The sequence below is a fragment of the Pseudophryne corroboree genome, chromosome 10 (genome assembly GCF_028390025.1).
Source record: "Pseudophryne corroboree isolate aPseCor3 chromosome 10, aPseCor3.hap2, whole genome shotgun sequence".
NCBI lineage: Eukaryota > Metazoa > Chordata > Amphibia > Anura > Myobatrachidae > Pseudophryne > Pseudophryne corroboree.
The window spans coordinates 378,248,706-378,264,827 of record NC_086453.1 but is presented as its reverse complement, the minus strand read 5'-3'; the positions used below and the strand labels follow the sequence as shown (position 1 = coordinate 378,264,827).

Here is a 16,122-nt window from a genome sequence, read left to right as displayed (position 1 = left end):
CGATAATTAATAGTTATGCCTCATTTCCCACATCAACACAACCTGGTGAAGATGTACTTTTTACCCTCATGTCCCCCTATAGGACTATCTGCATTCAGTATTTGTGTTTGTACATTCCCCATGCATGTTCCTGCTCTCCTCCGTACCGTGAGCCTAATTCAGACCTGATCGCAGCAGCAAATTTGTTAGCAGATGGGCAAAACCATGTGCACTGCAGGTGGGGCAGATGTAACATGTGCAGAGAGAGTTAGATTTGGGTGGGATGAGTTCAAACTGAAATCTAAATTGCAGTGTAAGAATAAAGCAGCCAGTATTTACCCTGCACAGAAACAATATAACCCACCCAAATCTAACTCTCTCTGCACATGTTCTATCTGCCCCACCCTGCAGTGCACATGGTTTTGCCCAACTGCTAACAAATTTGCTGCTACGATCAAGTCTTAATTGGGCCCAGTGTTTGAATGGGTTCAGTATGATTTACCGACGGACACAATACCAATGGTTATAATCCCAACAGCTATTGGCCTACAGTCAAAATACTGACACAGTCCAAATGCCGGCACGTTCAAAATGCCGACATATAGTCAGAATACCGACATTTCAAATACCGACACGTCAAATACTGATATGTGGTTTTCTTTTTTTTGTGTCAATGTCGACATAGGTCAACATGAACACCGTCTAAGTCTACCGCGTCCCCTTGCATGGCTCTCTGCGCTTGCCATGCTTCAGGCACGGTGCTTCGCTGCGCTCGCCTCACTCTTATATTCCCCCTCCAGGTCCACTGGGATGGTAAAGTATAAACAAGTCTGTTTTGGGGCAAAAAACTCATGTTGGCATTTTGACATGTCAGCATTTCAAAAATTGGCATTTTGAGCATGTCAGCATAATGAATGTCTGTATTTTGACTGTGTCGGTATTTTGACTGTATGGCAATGGCTGTTGGTATTGTGTGCGTCGGTAAATCACCGGCTACCTGTTTGAACCGGCCTTAATATTGGTAATATATGTAATTGTGTTATCTGTTACACTGTGTACTGTACTCCTGTCAGCCCTAGATTTATTGTTTACTTTAGCCATAGGAACAAGTCTGCACACCAATAATTAGATGATCAGATATCCCAGACTATTGTGTAACAGAAGCTATGCCTGTGTGCCGCAGGAGATCGTGTCCCCTCACTTGTTCCAGCTCCGGCCAGACAGGGCGGCTCTCTGTGTCTGACGTAATCACCTTAATCAGGAAATATGTATCGTATTCCAATGCCTTAGGATGCTAAAGGGGGGTACACACGGAGAGATCTGACTAGATTGCTTAGAAATTAAGCACGGATCTGTCCGTGTGTATGCCCCACAGCGATAGCTATGGGCCGCGCGTCGCTATCGCCGGCACTAGATTGGTGTGCGTGCAGGCACAATCTAGTAGATCGCTCACTTCACCGCTGCGTGAAGTGAGCGTCCCCCACCCTCGCTCAGCACACATCTCTCCATGTGTACCCCCCTTAAGACTCAGAAGAAAGCAAAGCACCCCTGCAGCCTCAGACTATTCTGGGGGTATAAGTAGAGCTACCCAGAGAGATGGGGAATCTCTGATCCTAGGCTAAGAGCTGATGCTCTGCCAGGGATCCGCTGCGGGGACTGTCGTGTTGGACTGTAACACTGGAAGTGTGCTGCGCTGTTTATCGATCATTCTGTTCACAAAACCACCATTGGTTTTTATCTATTGGCGTACCGGAGTGATCTGCAACCCTGTATCCTCACTCCGGACACGGCGGGTTATTAGACAAGCACCCCGGCCACATTAGCATGATGGGAAGTGTTACACTATACATGTAATAAACACAAACATAACAAATGCCAGAACCAATACCATGCACATTGATCTTGCAGTAGAATAGCCTACAAATCACAGCAAGTAACGGGGTGGTTAGGCTGATCGTTACCTCGGGGGCAGCTGAGCGGCTCCACCGTGGACACATGCAGGCAGCTACTCCCAGCAGGGCAGGGCAGGCATATACTTGCCCCAGGCATAGGGCTATATGTCCCAGGATCACAAGGGATCTTGATACTTGTGCCGCTGGGGCAGTAAAATCCAGCCGGACAACGGTAGCCGTGAACGTCATCTGAGGGGCAGGAGACGGAGCTGCCTTCCTTACAGACATACCTAGAATGAATCGGTGACAGTTACAAAGGACAGCAATAGGAGGACGCATATCGCACGCAGCACCGCCGGTAGTGCCACCGCTGGAACACGTTCCTCCTAGAGCAAACGGTGTTTCCTATCCTATAATAATTCATCTGCAGCGCTGACTATAAACATTTCCTTTAAATGTTTCCTATAAACGTTTCACTTTGTATCCCCCCAGAGAAGTGTCTACTTATACCAGACGCCTCCTGCGGCATTACCACGTGAAAGCATCACCGCGCTATTTGTCCATATGTGTATCAGGCCCAACGTGCGGCAGCTCAAGGCCTAGGGTCTGCCACCTAGCAGTAAAATGATCATTGGCATTACATTGCCGTGTCATATTAATTTTTTCTCTTACGTCCTAGAGGATGCTGGGGTCCACATTAGTACCATGGGGTATAGACGGGTCCACTAGGAGCCACTGGCACTTTAAGAGTTTGAGAGTGTGGGCTGGCTCCTCCCTCTATGCCCCTCCTACCAGACTCAGTTTAGAAAATGTGCCCGGAGGAGCCGGTCACAGCTAGGGGAGCTCCATAGGAGTTCTTTTAGTTTTATTATTTTTAATAGAGTTTAGGCAGAGGGAGGCTGCTGCCAACAGCCTCCCTGCTTCGTGGGACTAAGGGGGTGGGGGGAGGGGGGGAGTAGTGTCCGCCCTGCGGGGTCTGAGCCACTATCTCCGGTGACAGGACACTGAGCTCCTGAGGGGATAGATCGCCACCCCCTTACAGAGCCAGAAGATCAGTGGTGAGTGAGTCACCGGCCCCCCTAGCAAGCGGGGAGCCGGTGTGAAGATGGCGGCAACAGGGTATGGAGCGCAGTACTAACTGCGTTCTGGGGCTTAATGATACATGGTGCGGCGCTGTGAGGGGCGCCCTGAGCTAGCGCCTACACCCTACACTGACCTTCAAGCCTGTCAGGGTCCCAGGATCGCTGCCAGCACAATTCCTCAGGCCAGTATAATCTTCAGAAGAGCGGGAAGACGCCATTGAAGGGGGCGGAGCTTCTCCTCAGAGCGGACCTAGCAGCGTTCAGCGCCATTTTCCAGCCTTCAGAAGCGCTGTCAGTGAGAGCTGTCCCTCCAAATCAGCTCCAGCTATCTCTACGGTACCAGCGGGTTGTAGAGGGGGGGGGCTGTTTATCTGTACTGTGCAACCTATTAAGGTACATAGTAAGCACTGGATAGAGGTTTCCCTGTATCCTGAAGCGCTGGTGTGGGCTGGCTCCAATCTCTGTGTCTCTCTTGCCATTCTTAGGGGGGAAACTCTGTCTGTCCTCCCGTGTGTGTGTGTGTGTGTGTGTGTGTGTGTGTGTGTGTGTGTGTGTGTGTGTGGAGTGTCTGTGGTCTCCATTAAGCACTGTCCAGGGACTCTGTGTCATATGCTGCAGAGAATATATCCTCTCAGGATGATCCCATTCCATGTAATCAGGATTGCACTGTGTTAGCACAGGTCCCTGCAAGGGAATGGTTAGCCTCTATTAAAAGTATGATTTCTCAGATTTCTACTAGGGTTGCACAGAATGAATCTGCAACTCCGGTTTTACAGAACTCTATGGCAGTTTGGTCCGGTTCTGTTACCTCAGGACCCCCTACTGTATGTTCCTACAAACCTGCTCTTGCCCAGATTATGCAAGATGACACGGATACCGATTCTGACACGGCAGATGGTGATGGGGATGTGCTGCGGGGGGCGGCATCTCTTGCAAAAGGGGTGCAGTTGATGATAGAGGCCATTAGAGATGTGTTGAATATTGCTGATACAACACCTGAGCAGGTTGAGGAGGCTTTTTCCACTGACAATAAGAAAGCCTCGCTAACCTTCCCTGCGTCCAAAGAATGAAATGCTATTTTTGAGAAAGCATGGGAAAACCCAGAGAAAAAATGTCAGATCCCTAGAAAGGTTCTGGTTGCTTTCCCCTTCCCTGAGGAGGATAGGAAAAAATGGGAAAACCCACCCATAGTTGACGCGTCTGTATCAAGACTCTCAAAAAAGGTGGTTTTACCTGTACCCGGATCTACCGCGTTAAAAGAACTGGCTGATCGCAAAATTGACACTACGCTCAAATCCATATACACGGCTTCAGGGGCGATACTTCGTCCTACTATTGCCTGTGCATGGATTTCCAAAGCTACAGTAAAGTTGTCAGGCACGTTACTTAAGGATTTGGATACAATGGATAAAAGTGACGTTGAATTGTTTTTACGTAACATTCAGGATTCTGCAGGATTTATGGGTGGAATCCATGAAAGACCTGGGTTCAATGGCTGCAGGAATATCTTCCATGTCTGTCTCAGCTCGTCGAGGACTGGGGCTACGCCAGTGGTCTGCCGACGCGGAATCCAGGAGAGGTGTGCAGACCCTACCCTACACAGGTCAGGCTCTCTTTGGGGAAGCGTTGGATGCGTGGATCTCCACGGCTACAGCAGGTAAGTCACCTTTTCTTCCCTCAGCTGCACCTGCTATGAAGAAACCTTTTTCTTCAGCTGCCTCACTGTCCTTTTCGGGCTGCTAAAACTAGAAAGGCCAAACCGTCCAACACCTTCTGTGGCCGGAGAGACCCCCAGCCCACGTGTACAATGGCCGCTGCAGTACTGAAGGGGTTAACCCCTAGTGCCCGGCGCCATGTTGCGGACAATAGGCGCTTGGCGTCACTGTTAAATGTACTTATGGCGCTGGGCGCAGACTGTTTAAAAATATGTTTAATGATGTGTCTTAACATTAGAGATGAGCGGGTTCGGTTTCTTTGAATCCGAACCCGCACGAACTTCACTTTTTTTTCCACGGGTCCGAGCGACTCGGATCTTCCCGCCTTGCTCGGTTAACCCGAGCGCGCCCGAACGTCATCATGACGCTGTCGGATTCTCGCGAGGCTCGGATTCTATCGCGAGACTCGGATTCTATATAAGGAGCCGCGCGTCGCCGCCATTTTCACTCGTGCATTGAGATTGATAGGGAGAGGACGTGTCTGGCGTCCTCTCCATTAGAATAGAGATAGATAGATTAGATAGAGAGAGATTGTGCAGAGTCGCAGACAGAGTTAGTTTACCACAGTCAGTGACCAGTGCAGTTGCTAGTTAACTTTTATTTAATATAATATATCCGTTCACTTCTCTCTGCTATATCCGTTCTCTGCCTGAAAAAAAAAACGATACACAGCACAGTCAGTCACACAGTGTGACTCAGTCTGTGTGCACTCAGCTCAGCCCAGTGTGCTGCACAGTCATCAATGTATAAATTAAAAGCTTATAATTAATTGTGGGGGAGACTGGGGAGCACTGCAGGTTGTTAGCAGGAGCCAGGAGTACAATTATATTAATTAACAGTGCACACTTTTGCTGCAGGAGTGGTGACCAGTGCCTGACCACCAGTATAGTATTGTTGTATACTACTAATATCTCTTTAAATATCAACCAGTCTATATTAGCAGCAGACACAGTACAGTGCGGTAGTTCACGGCTGTGGCTACCTCTGTGTCGGCACACGGCAGGCAGTCCGTCCGACCAGAATTGTATTATTTATTATTATATACCTACCACCTAACCGTGGTTTTTTTTTCATTCTTTATACCGTCATAGTGTCATCCTAATTGTTACGAGTATACTACTATCTCTTTATCAACCAGTGTACAGTGCGGTAGTTCACGGCTGTGGCTACCTCTGTGTCGGCACACGGCAGGCAGTCCGTCCGACCAGAATTGTATTATTTATTATTATATACCTACCACCTAACCGTGGTTTTTTTTTCATTCTTTATACCGTCATAGTGTCATCCTAATTGTTACGAGTATACTACTATCTCTTTATCAACCAGTGTACAGTGCGGTAGTTCACGGCTGTGGCTACCTCTGTGTCGGCACACGGCAGGCAGTCCGTCCGACCAGAATTGTATTATTTATTATTATATACCTACCACCTAACCGTGGTTTTTTTTTCATTCTTTATACCGTCATAGTGTCATCCTAATTGTTACGAGTATACTACTATCTCTTTATCAACCAGTGTACAGTGCGGTAGTTCACGGCTGTGGCTACCTCTGTGTCGGCACACGGCAGGCAGTCCGTCCGACCAGAATTGTATTATTTATTATTATATACCTACCACCTAACCGTGGTTTTTTTTTCATTCTTTATACCGTCATAGTGTCATCCTAATTGTTACGAGTATACTACTATCTCTTTATCAACCAGTGTACAGTGCGGTAGTTCACGGCTGTGGCTACCTCTGTGTCGGCAGTCGGCAGGCAGTCCGTCCATCCATAATTGTATTATTATTATAATATATACCACCTAACCGTGGTTTTTTTTTCATTCTTTATACCGTCGTCATAGTGTCATACTAGTTGTTACGAGTATACTACTATCTCTTTATCAACCAGTGTACAGTGCGGTAGTTCACGGCTGTGGCTACCTCTGTGTCGGCAGTCGGCAGGCAGTCCGTCCATCCATAATTGTATTATTATTATAATATATACCACCTAACTGTGGTTTTTTTTGCATTCTTTATACCGTCGTCATAGTGTCATACTAGTTGTTACGAGTATACTACTATCTCTTTATCAACCAGTGTACAGTGCGGTAGTTCACGGCTGTGTCTACCTCTGTGTCGGCAGTCGGCAGGCAGTCCGTCCATCCATAATTGTATTATTATTATAATATATACCACCTAACCGTGGTTTTTTTTCCATTCTTTATACCGTCGTCATAGTGTCATACTAGTTGTTACGAGTATACTACTATCTCTTTATCAACCAGTGTACAGTGCGGTAGTTCACGGCTGTGGCTACCTCTGTGTCGGCAGTCGGCAGGCAGTCCGTCCATCCATAATTGTATTATTATTATAATATATACCACCTAACCGTGGTTTTTTTTTCATTCTTTATACCGTCGTCATAGTGTCATACTAGTTGTTACGAGTATACTACTATCTCTTTATCAACCAGTGTACAGTGCGGTAGTTCACGGCTGTGGCTACCTCTGTGTCGGCAGTCGGCAGGCAGTCCGTCCATCCATAATTGTATTATTATTATAATATATACCACCTAACCGTGGTTTTTTTTTCATTCTTTATACCGTCGTCATAGTGTCATACTAGTTGTTACGAGTATACTACTATCTCTTTATCAACCAGTGTACAGTGCGGTAGTTCACGGCTGTGGCTACCTCTGTGTCGGCAGTCGGCAGGCAGTCCGTCCATCCATAATTGTATTATTATTATAATATATACCACCTAACCGTGGTTTTTTTTTCATTCTTTATACCGTCGTCATAGTGTCATACTAGTTGTTACGAGTATACTACTATCTCTTTATCAACCAGTGTACAGTGCGGTAGTTCACGGCTGTGGCTACCTCTGTGTCGGCAGTCGGCAGGCAGTCCGTCCATCCATAATTGTATTATTATTATAATATATACCACCTAACCGTGGTTTTTTTATACCACCTAACCGTGGCAGTCCGTCCATAATTGTATACTAGTATCCAATCCATCCATCTCCATTGTTTACCTGAGGTGCCTTTTAGTTCTGCCTATAAAATATGGAGAACAAAAAAGTTGAGGTTCCAAAATTAGGGAAAGATCAAGATCCACTTCCACCTCGTGCTGAAGCTGCTGCCACTAGTCATGGCCGAGACGATGAAATGCCAGCAACGTCGTCTGCCAAGGCCGATGCCCAATGTCATAGTACAGAGCATGTCAAATCCAAAACACCAAATATCAGAAAAAAAAGGACTCCAAAACCTAAAATAAAATTGTCGGAGGAGAAGCGTAAACTTGCCAATATGCCATTTACCACACGGAGTGGCAAGGAACGGCTGAGGCCCTGGCCTATGTTCATGGCTAGTGGTTCAGCTTCACATGAGGATGGAAGCACTCAGCCTCTCGCTAGAAAACTGAAAAGACTCAAGCTGGCAAAAGCACCGCAAAGAACTGTGCGTTCTTTGAAATCCCAAATCCACAAGGAGAGTCCAATTGTGTCGTTTGCGATGCCTGACCTTCCCAACACTGGACGTGAAGAGCATGCGCCTTCCACTATTTGCATGCCCCCTGCAAGTGCTGGAAGGAGCACCCGCAGTCCAGTTCCTGATAGTCAGATTGAAGATGTCAGTGTTGAAGTACACCAGGATGAGGAGGATATGGGTGTTGCTGGCGCTGGGGAGGAAATTGACCAGGAGGATTCTGATGGTGAGGTGGTTTGTTTAAGTCAGGCACCCGGGGAGACACCTGTTGTCCGTGGGAGGAATATGGCCGTTGACATGCCAGGTGAAAATACCAAAAAAATCAGCTCTTCGGTGTGGAGGTATTTCACCAGAAATGCGGACAACAGGTGTCAAGCCGTGTGTTCCCTTTGTCAAGCTGTAATAAGTAGGGGTAAGGACGTTAACCACCTCGGAACATCCTCCCTTATACGTCACCTGCAGCGCATTCATAATAAGTCAGTGACAAGTTCAAAAACTTTGGGTGACAGCGGAAGCAGTCCACTGACCAGTAAATCCCTTCCTCTTGTAACCAAGCTCACGCAAACCACCCCACCAACTCCCTCAGTGTCAATTTCCTCCTTCCCCAGGAATGCCAATAGTCCTGCAGGCCATGTCACTGGCAAGTCTGACGAGTCCTCTCCTGCCTGGGATTCCTCCGATGCATCCTTGCGTGTAACGCCTACTGCTGCTGGCGCTGCTGTTGTTGCCGCTGGGAGTCGATGGTCATCCCAGAGGGGAAGTCGTAAGCCCACTTGTACTACTTCCAGTAAGCAATTGACTGTTCAACAGTCCTTTGCGAGGAAGATGAAATATCACAGCAGTCATCCTACTGCAAAGCGGATAACTGAGTCCTTGACAACTATGTTGGTGTTAGACGTGCGTCCGGTATCCGCCGTTAGTTCACAGGGAACTAGACAATTTATTGAGGCAGTGTGCCCCCGTTACCAAATACCATCTAGGTTCCACTTCTCTAGGCAGGCGATACCGAGAATGTACACGGACGTCAGAAAAAGACTCACCAGTCTCCTAAAAAATGCAGTTGTACCCAATGTCCACTTAACCACGGACATGTGGACAAGTGGAGCAGGGCAGGGTCAGGACTATATGACTGTGACAGCCCACTGGGTAGATGTATGGACTCCCGCCGCAAGAACAGCAGCGGCGGCACCAGTAGCAGCATCTCGCAAACGCCAACTCTTTCCTAGGCAGGCTACGCTTTGTATCACCGCTTTCCAGAATACGCACACAGCTGAAAACCTCTTACGGCAACTGAGGAAGATCATCGCGGAATGGCTTACCCCAATTGGACTCTCCTGTGGATTTGTGGCATCGGACAACGCCAGCAATATTGTGTGTGCATTAAATATGGGCAAATTCCAGCACGTCCCATGTTTTGCACATACCTTGAATTTGGTGGTGCAGAATTTTTTAAAAAACGACAGGGGCGTGCAAGAGATGCTGTCGGTGGCCAGAAGAATTGCGGGACACTTTCGGCGTACAGGCACCACGTACAGAAGACTGGAGCACCACCAAAAACTACTGAACCTGCCCTGCCATCATCTGAAGCAAGAAGTGGTAACGAGGTGGAATTCAACCCTCTATATGCTTCAGAGGTTGGAGGAGCAGCAAAAGGCCATTCAAGCCTATACAATTGAGCACGATATAGGAGGTGGAATGCACCTGTCTCAAGTGCAGTGGAGAATGATTTCAACGTTGTGCAAGGTTCTGATGCCCTTTGAACTTGCCACACGTGAAGTCAGTTCAGACACTGCCAGCCTGAGTCAGGTCATTCCCCTCATCAGGCTTTTGCAGAAGAAGCTGGAGGCATTGAAGGAGCTAAAAGGGAGCGATTCCGCTAGGCATGTGGGACTTGTGGATGCAGCCCTTAATTCGCTTAACAAGGATTCACGGGTGGTCAATCTGTTGAAATCAGAGCACTACATTTTGGCCACCGTGCTCGATCCTAGATTTAAAGCCTACCTTGGATCTCTCTTTCCGGCAGACACAAGTCTGCTGGGGTTGAAAGACCTGCTGGTGACAAAATTGTCAAGTCAAGCGGAACGCGACCTGTCAACATCTCCTCCTTCACATTCTCCCGCAACTGGGGGTGCGAGGAAAAGGCTCAGAATTCCGAGCCCACCCGCTGGCGGTGATGCAGGGCAGTCTGGAGCGACTGCTGATGCTGACATCTGGTCCGGACTGAAGGACCTGCCAACGATTACGGACATGTCGTCTACTGTCACTGCATATGATTCTCTCAACATTGATAGAATGGTGGAGGATTATATGAGTGACCGCATCCAAGTAGGCACGTCACACAGTCCGTACTTATACTGGCAGGAAAAAGAGGCAATTTGGAGGCCCTTGCACAAACTGGCTTTATTCTACCTAAGTTGCCCTCCCACAAGTGTGTACTCCGAAAGAGTGTTTAGTGCCGCCGCTCACCTTGTCAGCAATCGGCGTACGAGGTTACATCCAGAAAATGTGGAGAAGATGATGTTCATTAAAATGAATTATAATCAATTCCTCCGCGTAGACATTGACCAGCAGCAATTGCCTCCACAAAGTACACAGGGAGCTGAGATGGTGGATTCCAGTGGGGACGAATTGATAATCTGTGAGGAGGGGGATGTACACGGTGATATATCGGAGGGTGAAGATGAGGTGGACATCTTGCCTCTGTAGAGCCAGTTTGTGCAAGGAGAGATTAATTGCTTCTTTTTTGGGGGGGGTCCAAACCAACCCGTCATATCAGTCACAGTCGTGTGGCAGACCCTGTCACTGAAATGATGGGTTGGTTAAAGTGTGCATGTCCTGTTTTGTTTATACAACATAAGGGTGGGTGGGAGGGCCCAAGGATAATTCCATCTTGCACCTCTTTTTTCTTTTCTTTTTCTTTGCATCATGTGCTGATTGGGGAGGGTTTTTTGGAAGGGACATCCTGCGTGACACTGCAGTGCCACTCCTAGATGGGCCCGGTGTTTGTGTCGGCCACTAGGGTCGCTAATCTTACTCACACAGCTACCTCATTGCGCCTCTTTTTTTCTTTGCGTCATGTGCTGTTTGGGGAGGGTTTTTTGGAAGGGACATCCTGCGTGACACTGCAGTGCCACTCCTAGATGGGCCCGGTGTTTGTGTCGGCCACTAGGGTCGCTAATCTTACTCACACAGTCAGCTACCTCATTGCGCCTCTTTTTTTCTTTGCGTCATGTGCTGTTTGGGGAGGGTTTTTTGGAAGGGCCATCCTGCGTGACACTGCAGTGCCACTCCTAGATGGGCCCGGTGTTTGTGTCGGCCACTAGGGTCGCTAATCTTACTCACACAGCTACCTCATTGCGCCTCTTTTTTTCTTTGCGTCATGTGCTGTTTGGGGAGGGTTTTTTGGAAGGGCCATCCTGCGTGACACTGCAGTGCCACTCCTAGATGGGCCCGGTGTTTGTGTCGGCCACTAGGGTCGCTAATCTTACTCACACAGCTACCTCATTGCGCCTCTTTTTTTCTTTGCGTCATGTGCTGTTTGGGGAGGGTTTTTTGGAAGGGACATCCTGCGTGACACTGCAGTGCCACTCCTAGATGGGCCCGGTGTTTGTGTCGGCCACTAGGGTCGCTTATCTTACTCACACAGCGACCTCGGTGCAAATTTTAGGACTAAAAATAATATTGTGAGGTGTGAGGTATTCAGAATAGACTGAAAATGAGTGTAAATTATGGTTTTTGAGGTTAATAATACTTTGGGATCAAAATGACCCCCAAATTCTATGATTTAAGCTGTTTTTTAGTGTTTTTGGAAAAAAACACCCGAATCCAAAACACACCCGAATCCGACAAAAATAATTCGGTGAGGTTTTGCCAAAACGCGTTTGAACCCAAAACACGGCCGCGGAACCGAACCCAAAACCAAAACACAAAACCCGAAAAATTTCAGGCGCTCATCTCTACTTAACATGTCATATGTAGTGCTCTGTGCACAATTGCAGGAATGCATGTTTAAATGTATTTATATTTAAGATGTGGTCACCTGTATATTTAAAGGAAAAATGCACTTACTATAGCTGTCTGAATAAGCATCTCTCATCCTCTGGAAATAGGAAGTGGCATGCTAATGGCCCTGTCCTAGCAGAGAGGAGTGAATGACATAACCTTTTGATGTGTAAGTTCCTTAGAGAAAGATGCTAATCACGGGGGATCTCCTTATCCCATAGATAAAGTCTATGGGCTTGGAACCTGTTTGTTTCATGTAGCTGATTTAATTGATATACGAACCCTGAATGGCAGATGCAGGAAGGAAGACTGTTTGTTGTGTTTCCTGTTGTAATCCCAAACACTGGGATTGCCTGGAGATGTGACTGAGACAGAAACATTTGTATTTTTAAGCTATGTGATAAATTTATCAATAGTGAATGTTAATCTGATACCAAACGTTGTCTGTGTCACAGGAAGGAGGATATTGTTTTATTGCACTTATCTCCTTTTGAAATGTAATTTATTTACTTGTATTTTCTAAGTTATCCTGATTGGATAGAAAGGGCTCAGGGAGGACATGACCCCTGTTGTACTGTGTGGAAATTTGACATAAAAAGGAGACCTGCGTGCCTCCAGTGTATTGTATTGTACCATCTTCATTCTGCTGGAACATCTTGCTGTATGCTGTTGCCCCTAGCAATAGGGATGAGTCTTTTTTTTAAGGCTATTATTGAGCAAATAAAAATCTGCCTCAAGAAGATTGCTTCATCTTGTGACCTACAGAGTTATGCCAAACATAGCCCCGTCCTCCGGCTGTCCAGGGAAGCACCTAACGTCTCCAAGTTCCACCTTCCGCCAGCTACCGGTAGAGGCCTAGCAAGAATTTGTCAACACCACACAGGTGTGGTAACGCAGTGTGTCGGCACATACAGAGCAGAACCGTGGTTCCAAATGCCACGGCAGGTTAGGAGTTTGGTGGTGGCAGCATAAACCCGCCCACAGCGCAGTGGGTGGAGTCAGTAACAGGCGGTTACTGACGGTAAGCGGGAATCCCCTATGTGTTCAGGTCCCGTGTGACCTAACCCTCCATTCTGTGCACAGGAGACGGGATGCGAAAGCGGCGAGTGCTTTCGTACGGGACCGTCCTGTCACACCTTCTTTAGAGGAGGTCGACCAAAATCCAAGAAACCTGCTGCAGCGGGTTCCCAGGAACAGAAGCCTGCTTCAGGTACACCAAAGTCATCAGCATGACGGCGGACAGCGCAGCCTAGCGGTGGGGCCGGTGGGGGCGAGACTCAGGCATTTCAGCCACGTCTGGGTGTCGTCCGTCCTGGATCCCTGGGTGATAGATATTGTGTCCCAGGGGTACAGGCTGGAGTTTCAAGATCTCCCTCCTCACTGATTCTTCAAATCAGGCTTGCCAGCTTTACTGGCAGACAGGGCTATCCTACAGGAAGCCATCCAGAAGTTGGTGGAGTCACAGGTCATTGTACCAGTTCCAACCAATTTGCAAAACAAAGGTTACTATTCAAACGTTTTCGTGGTATTGAAACCGGATGGTTCGGCCAGACCCATTTTGAACTTAAAATCGCTAAACCCCTTTCTGAGGTAGTTCAAATTCAAAATGGAGTCTCTGAGGGCGATGATATCAGGTCTGGAGGAGGGGGAATTCCTGGTATCCCTGAATATCAAGGATGCGTACCTCCACATTCCGATTTGGCCGCCGCATCAAGCTTTTCTCCGATTCGCACTGTTAGACAGTCATTTTCAGTTCCAGGCCCTGCCGTTCGGCCTGTCCACAGCACAGAGGGTAATCACCAAGGTTATGACGGAGATGATGGTTCTCCTCCGTAGACAGGGGGTGAACATAATTCTGTATCTGGACGATCTGCTGATAAAAGCATCGTCCAAGGAGACGCTGTTACAGTGCATTGTTCTCACGACCCACCTACTCAGGAAACATGGTTGGATCCTGAGTCTTCCAAAATCACATTTGGAGCCAACCAGGAGGTTGTCCTTTCTGGGAATGATCCTCAACACGGAAGTGCAGAGGGTGTTTCTCCCGGAGGAAAAAGAGTTGGTGATACAAGCAATGGTCCGGGATGTCCTGAAGCCAACCCGGGTGTCGGTTCATCAGTGCATTCGACTTCTGGGGAAGATGGTGGCCTTTTAAGAGGTTCTGCAGTACGGGAGGTTTCATGCTCGACCCTTCCAACTGGATCTCCTGGACAAATGGTCGGGATCTCATCAACACATGCACCGGAGAATTCATTTGTTGCCAAAGACCAGGATTTCACTCCTCTGGTGGCTACAATTACCTCACCTTCTGGAGGGCCGCAGATTCGGGATTCAGGACTGGATCCTTCTAACCACGGATGCAAGTCTCCGAGGTTGGGGCGCAGTCACTCAAGGGGAGACCTTCCACGGACGGTGGTCAAGTCTGGAAGCCGGCCTACTTATAAACATTCTGGAACTAAGAGCCGTCTACAACGGTCTTCTCCAACCGGCTCATCTTCTACGAGATCGAGCCATTCAAGTGCAGTTGGACAATGTAACGAGAGTGGCTTACATAAACCAACAAGGCGGAACGAAGAGCAGAGCTGCAATGTCAGAGGTAAAAAGAATCATCCTCTGGGCAGAAAAACACGCGTTGGCACTGTCAGCAATCTTCATTCCGGGAGTAGACAACTGGGAAGCAGACTTCCTCAGCAGACACGATCTCCATCCAGGAGAGTGGGGACTCCATCCGGAGGTGTTCACGGAGGTAACAGATCTTTGGGGTATACCTCAAATAGATATGATGGCCTCTCGTCTCAACAAGAAGCTTTGGCGGTATTGTTCCAGGTTGAGGGACCCACAAGCCGTGGAGGTGGACGCCCTAGTGACTCCGTGGGTGTTCCAGTCGGTGTACGTGTTTCCTCGACTTGCACTCATTCCAAGAGTTCTAAAACTCATAAAGGAGAACAAAAGATCCGGCAATCCTCATTGCACCGGACTTGCCAAGAAGGGCTTGGTACGCAGATCTTCTGGATCTACTGCTAGAAGAGCCGAGGCCGCTTCCTCTTCGGGAGGACCTGCTGCAGCAGGGGCCATTCGCTTATCAAGACTTACCATGGCTACGTTTGACGGCATGGAAGTTGAACGCCAGATATTAGCTCGGAAGGGCATTCCGACCAAGGTTATTCCTACCCTTATACAGGCTAGGAAAGGAGTAATGTCTAAACATTACCATCGTATTTGGAAAAAATATGTATCTTGGTGTGAGTCCAAGAAATTTCCTACGATGGAGCTTCAACTGGGACGGTTTCTCCTCTTCCTGCAAGCAGGTGTGGATATGGGCCTCAGGTTGGGATCCGTAAAGGTCCAGATTTCGTCCCTATCCATTTTCTTTCAGAAACAATTGGCTTCCCTCCCTGAGGTTCAGACTTTTCTGAAAGGGGTTCTGCACATCCAGCCTCCCTTTGTGCCGCCTACGACACCCTGGGATCTTAACGTTGTGTTACAGTTTCTCCAATCGGATTGGTTTGAGCCTCTACCGGAGGTTGAGGTCAAGTTTCTCATGTGGAAGGCTGTCACTTTGTTGGCCTTAGCTTCTGCTAGACGTGTGTCGGAGGTGGGGCTTTGTCTTGTAAGAGCCCCTACTTGATCTTCCATGAAGATAGAGCTGAGCTCCGGACACGTCCGCAGTTCCTTCCGAAGGTTGTGTCGGCATTTCATATCAACCAACCTATTGTGGTGCCAGTTGCTACTAACTCCTCAGTTTCATCAAAGTCCTTGGATGTTGTATGGGCTCTGAAAATCTATGTGAAGAGGACTGCTCGTCACAGAAAATCGGACTCTGTTTGTCCTGTATGATCTCAAGAAACTTGGGTGTCCTGCTTCTAAGCAGACAATCTCTAGCTGGATCAGGTTTACTATCCAGCATGCGTATTCTACAGCAGGACTGCCGTGTCCTACGTCTGTTAAGGCCCACTCTACTCGTAAGGTGGGTTCTTCCTGGGC

The 16,122-nt window shown here is 48.0% G+C and overlaps 1 protein-coding gene across 1 annotated transcript in view; it reads right to left on the bottom strand.

The window, feature by feature from the left end:
* LOC134966791 (multiple epidermal growth factor-like domains protein 11) overlaps positions 1-16,122 on the bottom strand; it is a 138,288-nt gene that overhangs the window by 80,568 nt on the left and 41,598 nt on the right. The window contains exon 8 of the mRNA XM_063943806.1: positions 1,941-2,161. Within this exon, the coding sequence (XP_063799876.1) occupies positions 1,941-2,161 (221 nt within the window). The remainder of the gene's footprint in view (positions 1-1,940; positions 2,162-16,122) is intronic.